Source organism: Mercenaria mercenaria, chromosome 16 (genome assembly GCF_021730395.1).
Source record: "Mercenaria mercenaria strain notata chromosome 16, MADL_Memer_1, whole genome shotgun sequence".
Lineage (NCBI taxonomy): Eukaryota > Metazoa > Mollusca > Bivalvia > Venerida > Veneridae > Mercenaria > Mercenaria mercenaria.
Window position 1 is genome coordinate 3,897,316 of NC_069376.1, and position 18,331 is coordinate 3,915,646.

The 18,331-nt window shown below is 33.8% G+C and overlaps 1 protein-coding gene across 1 annotated transcript in view; it reads right to left on the reverse strand.

Annotated features, from left to right (window-relative positions):
- Positions 1–427: 427 nt before the first annotated feature.
- LOC128549418 (uncharacterized) overlaps positions 428–18,331 on the reverse strand; it is a 44,691-nt gene continuing 26,787 nt past the window's right edge. Inside the window, exons 12-14 of the mRNA XM_053526061.1 lie at positions 9,938–10,490; positions 7,982–8,188; positions 428–6,527 (exon numbers count right to left, since the gene is read on the reverse strand). Coding sequence (XP_053382036.1) covers positions 5,884–6,527; positions 7,982–8,188; positions 9,938–10,490 — 1,404 coding nt within the window. The 3' untranslated portion in view covers positions 428–5,883. The remainder of the gene's footprint in view (positions 6,528–7,981; positions 8,189–9,937; positions 10,491–18,331) is intronic.

Sequence of the window (18,331 nt, forward strand, 5' to 3'; positions counted from 1 at the left end):
AGCAAAGATATTTGTTCAAGCAAATTCAGATGAGCATTATAGGGCCATCATGGCCGTCTTGTATAAATTAACAAAATAATTTGAAGCCTCACAACTGTTATTGACATTATGAATATGGAAGTTTAGAAGCGTGAATTTTAATTAATCATCTACTGGCTTTTCAATCCTTTGACAATAGTTCTACATAAAAATTGAAACTTTATAATATAGTATTCTAGAAAAAGGGTAAGTCTTTCATACTTATTTTAAAGAAAACGTTTCGATGTAAATTTGCTAGACCCAGACCCCTAGCTCCAAGGTCAAGGTTGAACTAAGAGGTCAAAGGTTAAAAGGGTGTGTGTGGTATCTGGTCCATAACTCTGCCATACATAAAGGGATTTCGAAATAACTTGGAATAAACGACTCTAACCACTCGGCCACGGAGGCCCCTCTAAAAGATATATCCAATACGGATAAATCTAATCAGGGAATAATTATTCCAAATACACTTGTAACAGAAAACAATGAAGTAGTAGACGGAGAACTTGATATAATAAATGCCCTAAACGAACATTTTATAAATACAAATGTATTTCAAATATAACTGAAAAAAACAAAATTAGTCAGTGACAATTTTTCAAATTTAAAACATTATCTAGATGAAAAATTATCATTTCACAAATTTGAGATTGATTTCATTACTCCTTTGGAAGTAAAAAATATCATATCTAAAATTGATCTTAAAAAAGCTACTGGGATAGACGGAATAAGTCCAAAGATTCTACATGACTGCGGAGATTTCATAACTCCAGCCATCACATCTATAATAAATAATAAATAAAAGCATACACAGTGGTGTTTTTCCCGATAAATTAAAAGATGCTTACGTTATTCCAATTTTTAAAAAAGGGAATAAGCAGAATCCAAGTAATTATAGACCTATCTCAATTTTACCTACCATATCTAAGATATTTGAAAGGCATATTGCTTCACAGTTGCAATTGTATTTCAAAAAGACAAATATATTACACAAAAAACAATCAGGTTTTCGTCTTACACATTCATGCCACACCGCTTTAACACTTTTAATTGATACTTGGTTGAAAGATGTTGACAGTGGTAAATATGTAGGGTCCGTATTTCTTGATCTTCGAAAAGCATTCGATCTTGTCGACCATGAAATATTACTACATAAACTAAAGCTTTATCACTTTACAGATAACTCACTGAAATTATTTGAATCATATCTGTCGAAAAGAACTCAGCTAGTTAAAATTAGAAATTTATATTCTAAAAAACTGTTTGTAAAGTCTGGAGTTCCACAAGGCTCGATTTTAGGACCCTTACTATTTATATTATATATAAATGATATGACACTTATTTCAGACACTATTAATATTGACATGTATGCTGACGATTCCACTGTACATAAATCCGACACTGACATTTCAGTTATAGAGCAAGAGCTCCAAAGTAATCTTAGCCTCATTAACACATGGTGCAAAATTAATAATATGTCATTACATCCGGAAAAAACAAAATGTATGCTTCTAAGTACAAATTATAAAACGAAACAAGCAAGGAATCTTGAACTGTTTATCAATGGAACGATAATTGAAAATGTAACAAGTCAAAATATTCTTGGAATCTGTATAGATAATAATGTAACGTGGCATGCACAAGTTTGCAATGTTGTGAATAAACTTAACTCAAAGGTTGCACTTTTAAAAAGAATTTCGTACTTTTTGACCGATGAAATGAAGATGTTATATTATAATGCATATATTATATCAACCATGGACTATTGCAGTACTGTATGGGGGCTTGCCTGTAAATCAGATACTGATAAAATATATAATATACAAAAGAGGGCAATTCGTGTAATAACAAAAAATCGTATCGCAGGTAGCGTGTTTAAAAATCTGAATCTGCTCACTTTTGAAAACAGATGCAATTACCACATGGCTGTACTGGTTTTTAAATGTGACCATAACCTTGTACCAAAATATATGTCTGAATTATTATCTTTTGCTCATAACGATAGATATAATCTTCGTTCCTCGACTCGTAAAGATCTTTCTTTGTTAAAGCCCCGAACAAACTTCTTGAAACAAACATTCTCATACAAAGCCACACATTTATGGAATTCCATTCCATCAAACATCAAACTTCAAGATAATCTGTTAACGTTTAAACGAAAAATTAAGGATTATTTATTACAAGAACAACGTTACTGATTTTTATTCAGTATTTATTTATTTATTCTTTTTTTTTCTCAAATCTTCAACAATTATCATGCATTTTATGTCGTATAGGGTAGTTTTTAAACTTTATGATATTGATGGATGAATGTACATGTATGCAAAATGAATTACACTGATTTATTCTCCTGGTAAAATCATTTCAAATCGAGTTTGTTTTTAAAGTGTGTTTGTCGTTAAAACTGTGCTACTGATATTCTTATTGTTGTAGATACTGTGTTTTAACATTTATGTAGAAGGCCATATTTGAAATAAGTTGTATGTATACTATGTGCTCTTAATATGTCACCTTCTTAAAATAATAATAATTATTATTATTATTATTCTTTTTTATTACGCCACTCCTTTTCAATGCAATATTTTTTTTTAAATTGCACTTCTCATTTTTTTATGTCGTTCCCACGACTTAGTAACTCGTTACCACGGCACACTATGTCGTTCCGTCGAGTTAGTATCTCGTGGGAACAACATGAAAAAAATAGAGGATTGCAATTGAAAAAAGAAAGAGTGCATGTCACCTCTGTGCCACCGTACCTTCTTGTATGATTTAATAGTTTACAGCTGAAAGAAGATCCTGCATGTAGTAGGTACTGTAAGTTCCCGGTAGAAACAGGTAAAAGCTGTAAAAACAGTACTTACTTTGTACAGGATCTTGATTCTGCTGTAAACTATCAACTCATAGTGTTGCTTCAAAATGTTTATTTACCACACCCACTTTTTCCCAGTTTGAGAGTGTACCACTCTTTCAATATTAAGTAGGGTGTACTGATATACTCTCATTTTAATGTTTATTACAGTTTACATATCTGCTGAAAATAACACTTGAATATCTGAACTAATAAAAATGTTTTATGTTTTTGGTGAAGTTCGTCCATTGAAAATCAGTACATTTAATCAGGCAAATTTTTGGCTCTGTGATGAAAGAATTATTCAATGCAATTTAAAATGTAACATGTTGTGTGAATGTCCGTTGCATAGTTATGTTTTTGTGTGTGTTTTTTATGATGAAATTTGCAGAAAAAAAATAGAACCACTTTACAAAAAAAAAAAAAAAAAAATACAAACGGAAATTCAAAGTCACATGTCAGATTATCCCACCCACTTTAAATGTGAATATCTATAAAAGTAAGTCGAAACTGGTTAAAGTAACATTTGTTAATGGAACATTATACATGTATTTATATTGCCATAAAATATAAATAATGATTTGAATTATCTTGACGAACAGTAGAGTTATGAACTTGACATTTAATAGATAATCTTAACATTTGACTGTCAGGTGTGATATTGCCTTCTAAGCTTGGTGACTTGTACTTGCGCGCGATACGTCATCTTATTAAGTTTAAAGTGACTTCTTGTATGGCAGAGTTATAGACCGGACAGGAAGTGCGAAAGACAGACGGAAAAATAAATAAACGAAGAGACGCATCTCATTTTTATGTCCCTTATCTTCTGTGAAACAGACATTATCTGATTATGTTATAATTTTGATATCTAATTACCTAACTATACATTTTGTGATAATTAGGCAGTGGTAATCTAGTGGTAGCAAGTTTCACTGTCAATCCAGAGGTCCGGGGTTCAAACCCCGTTCCAGGCAGTGGAAATTTCTGAAGATGCTCTTGAGTGTCTCCTACTCAGGAAACACGGCTTCGTGTGTATCAGTGCTGTGCACCGGGCACGTTAAAGAACTAGACTGTCTATTCGCAAAGAGCTAGGCTAAATAAACCGGACAAGCCTGGAGCGTTTTTTTTCACTCTGTCCCTCTAGTTTGATCGCTCTGTGTCTGTTTTAGCGGAGGATGAATTTCGCGCCCTGTGTGGCTGCGTTTGCTATATGTCAAACGCCTTTGAATGTGCTTATCATGGAAAGGGCGCTATATAAATCTGGTATATTAATAACAATGATGATGCAATACTTCAGAACTGACATAGATTTTTCAAGGCTGGTATTTTGACTGAGTGTCATGCAGATGAAAAAAAAACTACCATCTTTAGTAGAAACTTAGTTTTAAATGCTTCTGAACAGTAAACAGAGAATATTTTTGGCACTTTGCAATTCAGTTTTAAACTTAGACTTCACAGATAAAAAATTCCCTTTTTTTTAGCCAATTTGCCTAAAATTAAACAAGGGTTTCTTTTCTAGAATTTGATCAAGTGACCTTTAATCGATCATATACGAACCAATTCTGAAAATGATTTAGTTTCATAGACAAAATAGTATCATGTTTAATATAAATAAGACACTTTCTAAAATGGTTTTCATTATGACTCTGTGAAGTGACTAAATGCCATTTCCCTAAAAATGGGCCAAAATCAAACTCTACAGAGATTCTTTTTTAGACAATTACTATGACCAGCTTCATTTATCGAACTTTAATTACAGTTTTTTTTATAATTATATATATAAATATACAATATATAAGTTATACAATAAAGTTGTAGGCAAGCCATGCTGATGGACACAATTTGGTGGTCTAATAGCTTTCATTGAAGTCCTAGAGCTAAGGTGAAATTAAAAAGCAACAGAAGCAATTTAAATAGAATACATGTCAAAATGGTTTTAAATTTACTATATAAGGACTGTTCCGTGTTTACTACGTAACGTAAAGGAAACCCTAGCTCCGGTAACGTTACTGTCTTCAAAAAAAACAGAAAATTGAATATGTGATCGTTTAAACAATCATGAAACTAGCCAGACATTTGACTATCATTTTAAACCAAAATGACACCAGAAATACACAAAGCTTAGATGATTCATTTAAATATACAGTGCAGAATTTTGTCTTTAATGCATATGCCACGAATAAGGTGATTTTCACCTAGGCTCCAAGTACAAAAACTTCCTTATGGTCTTCAGTTTTCAGTGTAGCAAAACCCAATCGTTTTATCAGTCAGTTTCTACTTAAAAGTATATTATGAAATTTCAATAAATCAGGGTCAATAAATCAAATTTTCAATGTCCAGTGGTTGTTTTTCTATTCAGTGGTTTTGTTCAGTTTATTAGGAACTTGTCTGATCACATTATCATTTTAGTCTATATCGTGTAACCTTTTTTGTTTGTTCACATAAGACCTTAAGTAGAATTATCATTCCCGTCAACATGACCTGTATCTAATTTGTGCATATCCTGTACACGCATAAATAAAACAATAAGACAAACTTGTATTAAAGGGCAACCATCAACTAAACTTGTTATAAAAAAAGATACTTATTTGATAACGAAACAAAAAGTACATTTTGTACAATATAACTATGTTCAAATGCGGCAATTTACTCTACACCACGATTTTTTATAGGTAAGCTGTTTACTCTGCACCGTTTGTTCCCTTGCCTGAACCATTTATATGATAACCATGTAATAAAAACAAACAATGAAAAGTATGTTTTGTGCCAGGGCAAAATCTTTTCCGTTGCCACATCATGCGATGTATACGAGTCCTATTTTGTGTGATGATTCTAGGCTAAACACATAAATGTAGGGAAATGGTTCTATAGCCATTCGAAAGCTCCGTTTGAAAAACAGTACGAATATAAAACTAGCGAACAATTAAGGAAAAACTATATCATACATTTTGCTATATATACACATCTTCAACAATAAACTCCTACTTTAACCTATGCGATGTCCTTAGTTTGAAATATCAACAACAATTAATGAATTCACCAAATATTTCTCTACAGAGCTGAGTGTCTGCTTTGAACATGTTTCTGCACACAGACTGCATATTAGCGCCTTGCTCAATACAATATTTAATGGGCCATATTTCTCTAAGTCTGGCTTGTGTTGGATCGTAATACCAATCCGGATAGCCATATACTAAAACGGTTGTAACGTGGATGTTATTTCCCTTCAGAACAATGCCTGGAGAGCCACTTGCACCTTTTGTAAATTTACAGTGAAATAAGAACCTGTCCTTGTTAGTAAGACTATTAAATTGTTCAAAGTCACACGGCGCAGCTGTGTGTTCACGACTAAGACTCCTAGTTCTTGAAATCTCATCACTGAGACGTGGACATTTCCCTTCAATAAATACTTTAGTGACTGGATTTATTTTCATAACATCTTTCTTCGAATGTCCAATTAGGTTGAAATTTTCAACTGGGGCAATAAAATGTTCAAATGCTGGAGGCATTTGACTGTTTTCTGCAAGTTTGATTACGGCTACATCCGTCTCTTCATCGGAGAAAACAACAGATGTCAAGCTATACACATATTTCGGCCAAGCTGGGCTGTCTTGTAAATAGTTGAATATTGCCATGCTGTTGGTAAGGCCACCATGTTTAGCTATAAAAGTAAAAGAATAACGTCATAACAATTTTACAGAGGTCATTATGTCAGAAAAATTAGTCGACCACACCCTATCATGCGGAGCCTCTATTGGCGAATGAAGTGAAGGCATTTTCATGAGAGAAAGTCACCCTTCGGGCTTATGGAGGCTTAAGGAACATGATGGTTGTATTGCCTATGGGTAAGCCTATTCCAGAACAATTAAGAGGTGAACACAAGGTCTTCCGCCATCATCAAAAGCTCGAAAAGACGCCATATGACCTTAATTGTGATGATGTGACTCTTAACCAAATATACACAAAAAAAAAAATAAATAAATAAATAAACAAATCATGCAATGAAGTAATTAGAGAAAAAGTGGTTGATTGTACAGAATGCTTACGTTTAGTGGCTATCGCTCATTTGAAAGGAATGAGGTAAAACTAACTTAAGGTTGTACTTTTTGTTACACATGCTCTTCCCTTTGCTGTGTTTATCTGCCCTGTATACCCAGCACGCAAGTCTACATGGGGCACATGTACTATACGAGTCCTCATCGGAACAATATGTGTCTGCCCACACTAGACCCGTATGTCGCAGCGATGTGAATTACAAATGTATTTATCTTAAGTTTATGAGTGGTGTCAGTAGCAAAGAAATTCGTTATTTTATGTTTTCTTTGAATGTGTGTACGTTTCCTTTGGTCCCAAAAGAAACATGTTTCTGAGAATGGTCCCATCTGGGTCCCATATTGTAAGTATTTGACCACATCGGACCTATATGGGACACATGTGCAATGTCTAATTGAAGTGATACATCAACGTGTTGATTTAAAGACCATAAGTTTTGTCACTGGTATAAAAATATATTCCATTTTTTTTATGTTTTCTTTGAATTCTAATACATTTCTCTGGACTCAAAAAAATATGTTTCCCAGAAGGATCCCATATGGGTCCCATATTTCATTTCCTATCATGACTGTTCAGGCTGTGTATATACATTTATATTTTTTGCTTTTATATATTTACATTTTTTTTTGTAAAAAAAGAAATATGAAATATGAAACTATTTGACAATCATATCTTAACTTGTTATTGCATACACTGAATTTAACAAAAATGAACTTTAAAAGAAAAACAAGAGCTGTCGGAGGACAGCAACGATCGATTATTCAACAGCCTTGTCAGCTGACTAAATACTGAAGTCGAAAAAGGGGTATAATTGGGGAAAATGTGTTATAATTTTGAATTCACCACCACTGAGATCCAAAACAGCAGAGGTTATCTAAGGACCATAGACACTTATCTTGTCCATTTTGATTGCTGAAGGTCCAGGGATTTTATAATAATCTTAAGAAATACTAATGCTTTACCATCTGGCTGGTCGGCAGCTGTAAACAGAAGTTAAACAATATAACCATTTTTCATCAAAGGGCACAAAGATAAATAAAATAAGTTGACGTGAGTCCAAACCTGCATTTGCAACGTGTGCAGCTGTCATTATATATCTCTTGCCGACACGAAATCCCGTGCCTCCGCCAAAACCGTTTTCACAAGGATAATGTATTAAGCAGATACCATATGACGCTTTTGCAATGACATGGCTTTCAAATACAGTCATTTCAATTCCTGTTTCGTCAATAAATGTACCAAATACACGGCCTTCTTTCCTGATGCATGCTGTGGTAAAAAGTAAATATTAAGTAACGATTGACAAATTGCAAGATGAAGCTGATAGTTTTCAATCATATTGCTATTTATGAACGAGTGGTGTGCACAGTAGTAACAGGTGCTCACTGTGATGTATCACATTTTGGTCATTGGAAGATAATAGCCTAACCGTCGGGCGTTTTTGTTTCATGAAACAGTTTTCAAAACAGTACGAATGCAGTGATCACAAAATTAAAGTGGATAGTTAGGAATGTCAGTGGTGGGGAAGCAAATGGAGGAATTTCCCGTTTGGTTGATTAATGTAAATATCTTGTTTAAATAACAAAATGAATCAATTTAGACCTTACGTTTCACGCTTTAGGACTTAAAATAATATTGTTTGCTTCCGGTGATATGCCTCAAAGGAATAAGGTAGGTAGCTAGGAATTTATTATATGTTTTGTTTTCACAATGAAGAAATACAAAAACAAAGTGAAAAATTTTAAAACTAGCGTAAAAATCGTTTATTTTTCCAACACCACAAAAACATTAAAGTTCGCGGCAACTTTTTCAAGGTAGGTCGGGACACCGGAAACAAACATTATTTAGGTCTTATACGTATACAAGACCGTCGATGTTTGCTATAATATTTTGATTAGTTGCTGACTGCAATAAACAAAAACTAAGCGTAAACTTACAAGTCAAGATATGCGATGATTTGCCGAACATTCCTGTGCTATGTAGACTTACAAAGTCTGTTGAGATTAAGTAATTTGTAGTAAAGTTTATTCTTTTTCATACTGACACATATTTTCTCTGAACATCCTTTTCTCCCTAGTCACATGGCAACAGAATCAATGGATATTTGTTTCCAGAAAGTGTTATTTAAGAGGAGTTTATGACAGAGATGTTTATTTTTAATGAATCTTACGACTGAATCCAGCATACCTGCTATACTACTTTAATACTTGCAAATTAACGATAGCGATAGTTATATAAGATCGGACACACAATTTTTTGTAGGTCACTGACCGCCCCGTTTGAAGTAGACCTTTTAAAAAATGAAATGATACATAACACAGACGTCGGGTTGCAGGAGGACTATCGATTTGGAGGAGATGTCGCTTGAAACTTTTATCGACTTTTAGCTATAGTATATATCATTCCATTCATTGGTTTAGGAGAGGATTTCGTTTAAACACAACTGTTGACGAAGGACGGACGACTTGACGGACTTGACAGATGGACACACGACAGACGACGGACGCAGAATTATCAGTATAGATTACCATGAACTCTTTGTACTCAGCTAAGCTAAAAAGTTGCACATTCTGATGATAACTTTTAAAAGTTAACTTTTCAAAAACATGCGGAGTGTGTAATGTTTCATAATCGTAGGTCAAATAACTTTTTGAGATACATGCGACGCAAATTGCTAGATAGTTTTGAATACTTTAAAGGCCATAACTCTGGTCGGACGGTGTGAGCTCGCAATGACATTAGATGCACAACTTCACTTGCTGAAAAGCAACCACGTAGGGTTTAATGACTCCTAGTCTAATACTTTTTGAAATATGCATTACTCAAATTCTGACAGACGGTAGGACGCACGGAAGGACGGACAGACGGACTGACAAGGGCAACTCTTAATGCCTTTCCCACTTATTACTAATTTACCTTTCCCTTATAAAAAAACAAAAAGAAATGGGAGGGGGAGAGAGGGGTCACAGGGAAGAAGCTTTATATCATACAAGATTCAAAAGTAAAACTAATACGTACGGAACCAGTATTGTGTAATTTCATCTGTTCGTAGCACGTGCTGTTCAGTCCTGCAGTTGCACACTACTTCCGATTTTAGAGCTATTTCATCAACCGGAAACAAATTGTCGTTGGAATTGAGGTCAGAAAACTGACACTTCAGAGACACCTTAACGCCACTTGACAACCGTAATCTGTGTTGGAGGAAATCTGATATAAAATCATACACTTTGGAGCATACAGCATTATTCGGCTCTTCGTCTTGAGCACTTAGTTTTGTTATCCAAATCTGTATAACCTGGTCAAAGAAATATACATAAAGCGTATGGTTGTCTTTGAGATCAAATATTCCACATCCGCGGAAAACCAAGTGTTTATAATTCCTTTTGGGTAAAGACCATTTACTGATACAAACTGCCAGAAGTTTGTTAAACACAATTGATGGAAGGAATCCAGATGCCATTGTGAAACATAGTTTACTGGTTGACCTTCGGTTCCTACAATCACTGTATGCCAGCAGATCTTCTGGAGGAGGCGTTTTAAGAACACATGGGGCAAAGTAGAAATCTGCTATCTGAAATATAATTGCTTTATTTTATACAGAACGAAATAGTACAGATCTGTCTACATTGCATTTAACTAAATAATTAAGTTAACTATTTATGTAAGCCAGAAATTCATATATTTATATAAACGACAGCAGTGGGTGGTTCTTATTAAATGTAAAACACAATTATATTACGAGCCATATACTTATGAACACTATAACCTATCCCATGAAATATATATCCTTAACGTATCTGAGGGTATATTAGTAAATCGCAACTTACATTTCATGTAACATAACTGTTTTTTCTGTCCCAAGATATATAAAGTGTATAAGATATGGAACAAAATATGGCAAAGATATTCCCGTGCGTGAAAAAAGTACCAGAATTAGCATGAAATTACTTGAACTCACCCTAAAGTCTACAATAGGAGGACACACGCTTTATCTGCCCTAGAACCTTCTTTGAAAACAATTTCAAAATGGAAAGTAATATGTCTTGAAAACAAAAGCGTTGCTTTAACTGGATATGCATCAATATAGTAATGTTTTACATGATCAAAATAAGGATAACATATGGACCGACAACCATTTGGTATTGGCAAATATACAACATTTGATAAACAAAAATCTTTATAGTTCATTACTCAAGATACATTCTATAAAGGGATGAAATCATCTAATTAGATATTAACTGTATTAAGACTGTTAAAACTAAATGTGTAACGTTGCTTTCTACGAAGAAAACATGAACATTAAATTTTGTATTTAACTATTATTACCAAGATTAAACATACGATTTGTCTGCTTCAAGTACCCTAAAATGATGCACAAAAGGTTACTGTGTATCATTCTTTTCATTCAGATATATATGAATAACAATTTCAAGACCTTATAAACGCTGTACACATTTTTATCAACTACATTTACATTCAATAAACATTGCTCAGAAAAAAATGATATGAGGTTCTATAAGAGGAAATTGTTTCGCAATTTCATTTATAGAACTGATTCAGTCTAATATATTTTTGATATAAATGGACTACTATGCCCGATCTTGACAGTTAATTATTGACAATTATCATTTAAAATCAAATATATTTTCTAGTATTCTTAAAAAGAAATACATGTGTTATATTGTGTTACTACTATATAGTACCCAATCTATATCCTATCTGTCCTTATTACCAGCTTTTTATTGTTTCTTTCGAATACATTATCATCTTTGATTGGATTATCAAGTCTGTATGAATTGCATGGTGATGCTCCGGCACGTGCAGGTTAATTGACTAAACAATCAATTTAGCAATAATGGTGACAACTTGTCTATTGGCTTCGGTGATGGATTTTAAAGAAATATTTCTTTCATCTTTTGAAAAATTTCAATTAATATGGTATTTTTTTTATAGTTTCTAGTATACGATTATTAGTTAATATAATCTAGAGGAAATATAATTGATCTTGGATCAAAAGATAACAGAGTATAGCAAGAGTTCTGTTATTAAACGTTAGAATTACTACAACAGTGCGTAATTACTAGAGTGTCGGTAATGTTTGTTATTTATTAAACTGCCAAAGTTAATGAATGGCATTCCTTCGAGTTGTTATATTTTCTACGCATGAAATACTCGATATTCACATGCAACACCGACCGATTCTCCTACCACATTTATAACCAAAAACCTTTTCGATATCTAAACTATATACTACAAGACTATATCAACACTGTTCTATGTTTAAAATGTTCCCTTTGTCTTGAGCTTTTATATTTTTATATTGCTGATAATACATTTTATTATAATGAATAACCTACTTTTCGCAGCGAAGTGTTATAATGCAGGTGCATACCAAGCATGCTTTTGCATTGCCCCTAACCTATCCTAAATAGACATCAATTTTAGATATTTAAATATTAAATCTTCCAGTAAAAAAGGAACCCTAGTTTTTTTTCTATTTTTATATTTAAATATTAAATCTTCCTGTAATAAAGGAAACTAGTTATTTTTCCTTAGCGTCTAACTGCAAATGTACCCCTGCCCATAACCAGTAATATTGATTATGTGTTTATTTTACTCAACGTTGAAATGCTTCTTACATGTTATGTCATAATTGCTATACTTGTACTGCTCCTGTACCGGAACCCTTCAAATGTTGTGTTATATCAACATTTTGTTACATTGCCCTTGTTGTATTGAGAAAAGCCTAGGTGAAATAAAAGATGTTTTGTTCTGTTCTGATATATTTTTGCACTTGATTCGTTGTACGATTTTGATGTTACATTTAAATTAAATTTTGATACATATTTCATCAGTTTAGCAAAATCATAGTTAACATATTACAGGAAATATGCCAACAGTTTTCTAATTTCGCTGTCTTCAAAGCAGTAGTTTAGTTATGTAACGGCTGGCAGTTAACGTAACAAGTGTTCCTGTTTTCTGTACAAGTACAAATACAAATATCTTCTCCGAAAGTAAATTACGACATTCACACATGAATCAGAGGTGGAGGGCGAGCAATTTTAGAGGCAATGTTAAATCATTGTGGAGAACAAACGCCTCCCACAAAGATCGAACTCCCAACGCTGAGACTCGTAGATCTGCGCATTTCCTGTTGATCTAAGTAGGCAGGTCAAAGTAAAGAAATAAAGCATAAACATATCCATCAATGTTTAATCATTCCCTGGCCAATAGTGATATAGAAAAGTGTGAACTTCATATAAATAATCCTGTAATTGGATTTTATTAAGATATATTTTTTTATTTCATTTAGCAATTGAAAAAAATCGATCACTGAAAATATCAATCTTAGATTTGTTAAGAATAATAAAAAAAGAATTGAGACATTGTATAAAATGATCTAACGGCCTGTCATATGTTCCTTTTTCATAAATTCTTCATATGTTATTAAACAATTAAAAAAGAAAGTAAATGATAAATCCAAGTTTCTATCTTCGATTTGAAATAAAATACAAACAACATATAAGTCAGCGTATGAAAGATGCTGAACGAGAACGATAGAACATCGGAAAAATACCTGTAGTATATCAATTATTTGGTAAAATATAAATATTTTCTTTTCATTTAAATAAAATGCTTCATTTATCAAAGAAAAATGAAAAAAGAAGAAATATATATGTTTTCGAATGAATTAAAGACAAACTATTTGTCATTGGTAAAAGGGCTGAACAAGATTGGAAATGACCTAATTTATACATCTATTACTGCATATTAATTGATAATGCTTAGGTAAGTCATATGCATTACCAAACGACAAATACTATTTTAGCCATATGACACGTCAGTAAATCTATCCGCTGTATGAAATACGAGAATCCAGTCGTAATTAAATCTGAATGGATTTTCATATCTTTCGATAATCGCTGTATGGTAACTACACCGGTGGCCGTGTGTTTGAAATTGTCCAATGTGGCCTCTCGCGGCGAGCAAAACTGTCAAAATCTCAAGTAAGTTTCATATTTTGTTCGATTTAACACATTTTGTAGATACAAATTTACTACGTTTTCAGTTTTCATTCTAAGGTGAAAGTTATTCGACAGAAAAAATCAAATTGTGCCAGTTTAAATTAGTAAGTGATACAACGTGCAGATTATGGCTATCAAGAAGAGGAAGCACATTTTTTAAAATATATTTTGTAAACGCTTGCAATTGATTTATCAGAACAAAATAGTTAAGAAGAAAGAAGAAACATCTTCACGTATCTTGTCAATGGTCTCTAATCTAAAACTATAGTTTGTTTGCGAAAACGTACCATGCAAAGTCAATAAAAGGAATCAAGTGTGTAAATGTTTGGATACAAGTAATTGAAAAACAGTAAACGGTTTGGAATTAGAACATGAACCAGTTTAGACAGCAATATAATTCACATTTCTGCACAAAAGATCGGTATCAAAGTTGATAAAACCACTTCTGTCCTCTTCATTCATATCTGTGCATCAGAGTTGACTTAGTATGGATTGCATAGAATATAAAGGAAGAAATAAACTGAACAGCAGATCACAGAGTGATCTTGGCGCCCACCACTGAGTTTCAAATTTCAAGACTAGATCAAGGTCAAAACCAAGGTCAAAGTTTATTTCGGTACACAAAACTGTGCATGTGGTCCATGCATGTGGTCCAAATTTAAAGCCGTAGCATGAGAAATGCGAAAGTGGGTCACTTAATCAACTTCAAGGTCAAATTTCATTTCTGTTTGCAAAACTATGCATGTGCTTTAAATTACAAAGCTTAGCTTGAGAAATGTGAAAATAGGTACTATGTGAAAATCAAGGTCAAATTTCAATTCAGAACACATAACTATGCATGTGGTCAAAATTTGAAGCATGTAGCTTGAGAAATGTGAAAGTAGGTCACTATGTCAATCTCAAGGGCAAAGTTTATTTCGGTACAAAAACCTATACATGTGGTCTAAATTTGAAGGTTGTTGCTCAAGCATTGTGAAAGTAGGTCACTAGGTCAAAATCAAGGCCAAATTTCATTTCGAAAAACAAAGTTATGCAAGTGGTTCAAATTTGAAGCCTGACCCTTAAAAATGTGAAAGTAGACCACTAGGTCAAAGTCAATGTCAACGTTTATTTCTGTACACAAACCTATGCATGTGGTCAAAATTTGAAGGCTGTTGCTACAGAAATGTGAAAGTATGTCACCCGGTAAATCTCAAGGTCAAAGTTCAGTTCGGTACACAAAACTATGTACGTGTTCCAAATTTGAAGGCTGTAGCATGAGAAATGTGAAACTAGGTCATTAGGTCAAAATCAAGGTCAAATTTCATTTCGGAACATAAAATTGTGCATGTGGACCAAATCAAATTTGAAAGTAGGTCACTAGGTCAATGTCGAATGTCGAAGTCTATTTCGGTACACTAACGTATGCATGTGGTCAAAATTTGAAGGCTATAGCTACAGAAATGTGAAAGTAGGTCAAGATCAAGGTCAACTCATGTCAAGTCACATCTTGCCACTTAAAACTATAGATAATGTCCAAATTTGAATGTTGTAGGTTATGACAAGAAGATTGTTAACTTTTTCCTTATATAAGTCTATATAAACCATGCGATCCCCGGGCAGGGCCCATATTTGACCTTAGGGAAATAATTAAGACAATCTTGGTAGAGGAATTTTGTCAAAGTAAGTCATCTTTTAAATTACATGAGTCATATAAATGAGATTTTTTTAGCCATTCCGCCCTAATGGCCCCATCTGTTTCTTATATACCATGTGTATAAAACAACAACAAAAAAGATACATGTATATGGTTCAAATGAATTAAACATAGGTGTCCATTTAGGGCCTCATTATAGACTAAGCCAGGTGATCAAACTGCGTGCGTCCTCCATGTTTAAGACTCAGCATACTTCAATATAATTATCTACATCTTGTGCTTTCTTCACAAAAGGAATTATATTTACCCAATGACATATTTATTATAGGCCGATTATCCCTTTTTTCCTTTTTTGTAACATAAAACAAAATTAGTAAAATTGTAACAAAAAATAAAGAAAACGAAAACGGGCATACAAGTGCTGTTCAACTTTAGATTAGGCTGTATATAATTGTAATCTCCAAAAGGCATTCGCGAAAAACATCGTGTATTGGATGTAAGACGCGTTTTGGTAACAACCTATACATGCGGTTAGTACATCTGGGCTTTTATTTCATTTTTTCTATATTTTATGCGATAGCATGCCCTAATTACCATATTCATACATGTATTAAGTTCAGCCCTAAAAGGAAATAACTATCTGTTTATGACCGCATGAAAGTGTAAGCACATGCACTCAATACACAGGGGATATTTCTTTGTTTTGATTAAATATGGATTATATCTCAATGAGAAGTGGGTATCTCACTGAGAAGTGAGAAATTTTTAAATATTTTCACGAACGCATCTCACTTCAAGGTGAGATATATTCCATGTTCATGAAAAACAAACAAATTTTCTTTTTATTTGATGCTCAAGTACGCAACAATTTTTAATCTCACCGCGGGAAACGGACGCGCGTAAACAGACATGACGTCAGACGTGTTGCAATGTTAAAAAGACGCACGCACCATAAGGCTTCATTTTATTCTATTTTATGCTGCATAACGTTATGAAATATTCATTTAGTAAAATATTTTGAACCGCGAAATATACATAAAGAACACGATTTCCATCCTGTTTTAAGCAAATAACTTAAAATACATTCACAATGTATGGGGCGGCGGAGCAATAACTCTCAATAAAATGTAGATTTCATATTTCACAGCGTAAGTGACGAGATATAACAAGAGCTCGTCGAACACGAAATGTCCCCCTTGATGCATTCAGTAATTGCACAAGGAACAGAAATTATATGCTCACTGTAAACAAAAGTTCTACCATTCTGGTTTAATCTGACCTTGATCTTTAACCTATTAACCTAACAAGAGATTACAGAGTGATCTTGGCGCCATCCACTGAGCCATATTTGAATGTTCCAGATTTCAAAACTAGCTCAAGGTCAAAATCAAGGTCAAATTTCATTTCGGTACAAAACAATGAGTATGTGGTCCAAATTTGAATGCTGTGGCTTCAGAAAATTGAAAGTAGGTCACCAGATCAATTTTAAGTCCATAATTCATTTCGGTAGACAGACCTATGCATGTGCTTCAAATTGGAAGCTGTAGCTCGAGAAATTGGAAGCTATAGCTTGAGAAATGTGAAAGTAAGTAATAGGTAAAGATCAATGTCAAATTTCAATTCAGAACACAAAAGGTAAAAACAAGGTAAAAGTTTTTTTTCAGTACACAAACCTATGCATGTGGTCCAAATTTGAAGGCTGTAGCTACAAAAATGTGAAAGTAGGTCACTAGGTCAAGATCAAGGTCAGCTCATGTCAAGGTTCATCTTGCTACTAAAAACTATACATATGGTCCAAATTTGAATGAAGTAAGTTATGGACATGAAGATTCTAAGTTTTTCCCTATATAAGTCTAAATGACCATGTGACCCCTGGGGCGGGGTCATATTTGGCCCTAGAGGGATAATTTGAACGAACTTGGTGGAGAATCACTAGATGATGCTACATTACAAAATATCAAAGCTATAGTCTTTGTGGTTTGGACAAGAAGTTTTTCCCTAAGTCAATGTAAACATATGACACCCAGGGTGGAGCCATATTTGACCCTAGGGGAATAATTTGAACAATCTTAGTAGAGGACCACTAGATGGTGTCATATACAAAATATCAAAGGCCTAGGCCCTGTGGTTTTGGACAAGAGGTTTTTCAAAGTTTTGTCCTATATAAGTCTATATAAACCATGTGACCCCCGCGTGGGGCCATATTTGATCCAAGGGAAATAATCTGAACAGTCTTGGTAGAGGACCACTAGATTTTGCTACATACCAAATATCAGAGCCCTAAGCCCTATAGTTTTAGACAAGAAGATCAGAAACCATTTAACTGTTCCTGGCCAATGTGACCTTGACCTTTGACCTAATGACCTCAAAATCAATAGGGTCATCTGCTGGTCATGGCCAACCTAACTGCCAATTGTCCTGATACTAGGCTCAAGCATTCTTGAGTTATTGCCTGGAAACCTTTTTACTGTTCCTAGTCACTGTGACCTTGATCTGTGACATACTGACCTCAAAATCAATAGGTGTCATCTGCTGGTCATGACCAACCTCCCTATCAACGTTCGTGACCCTAGGTCTAAGTGTTCTTGAGTTATCATTCGGAAACCGTTAAACTGTTCAGGGTCACAGTGACCTTGACCTTTAACATACTGACCTAAAAATCAATAGGGGTCATCTGCTTGTCATGACCAACCTCTCTAGCATCTTTCATGATCCTAGGCCCAAGTGTTCTTGAGTTATCATCCGGAAACC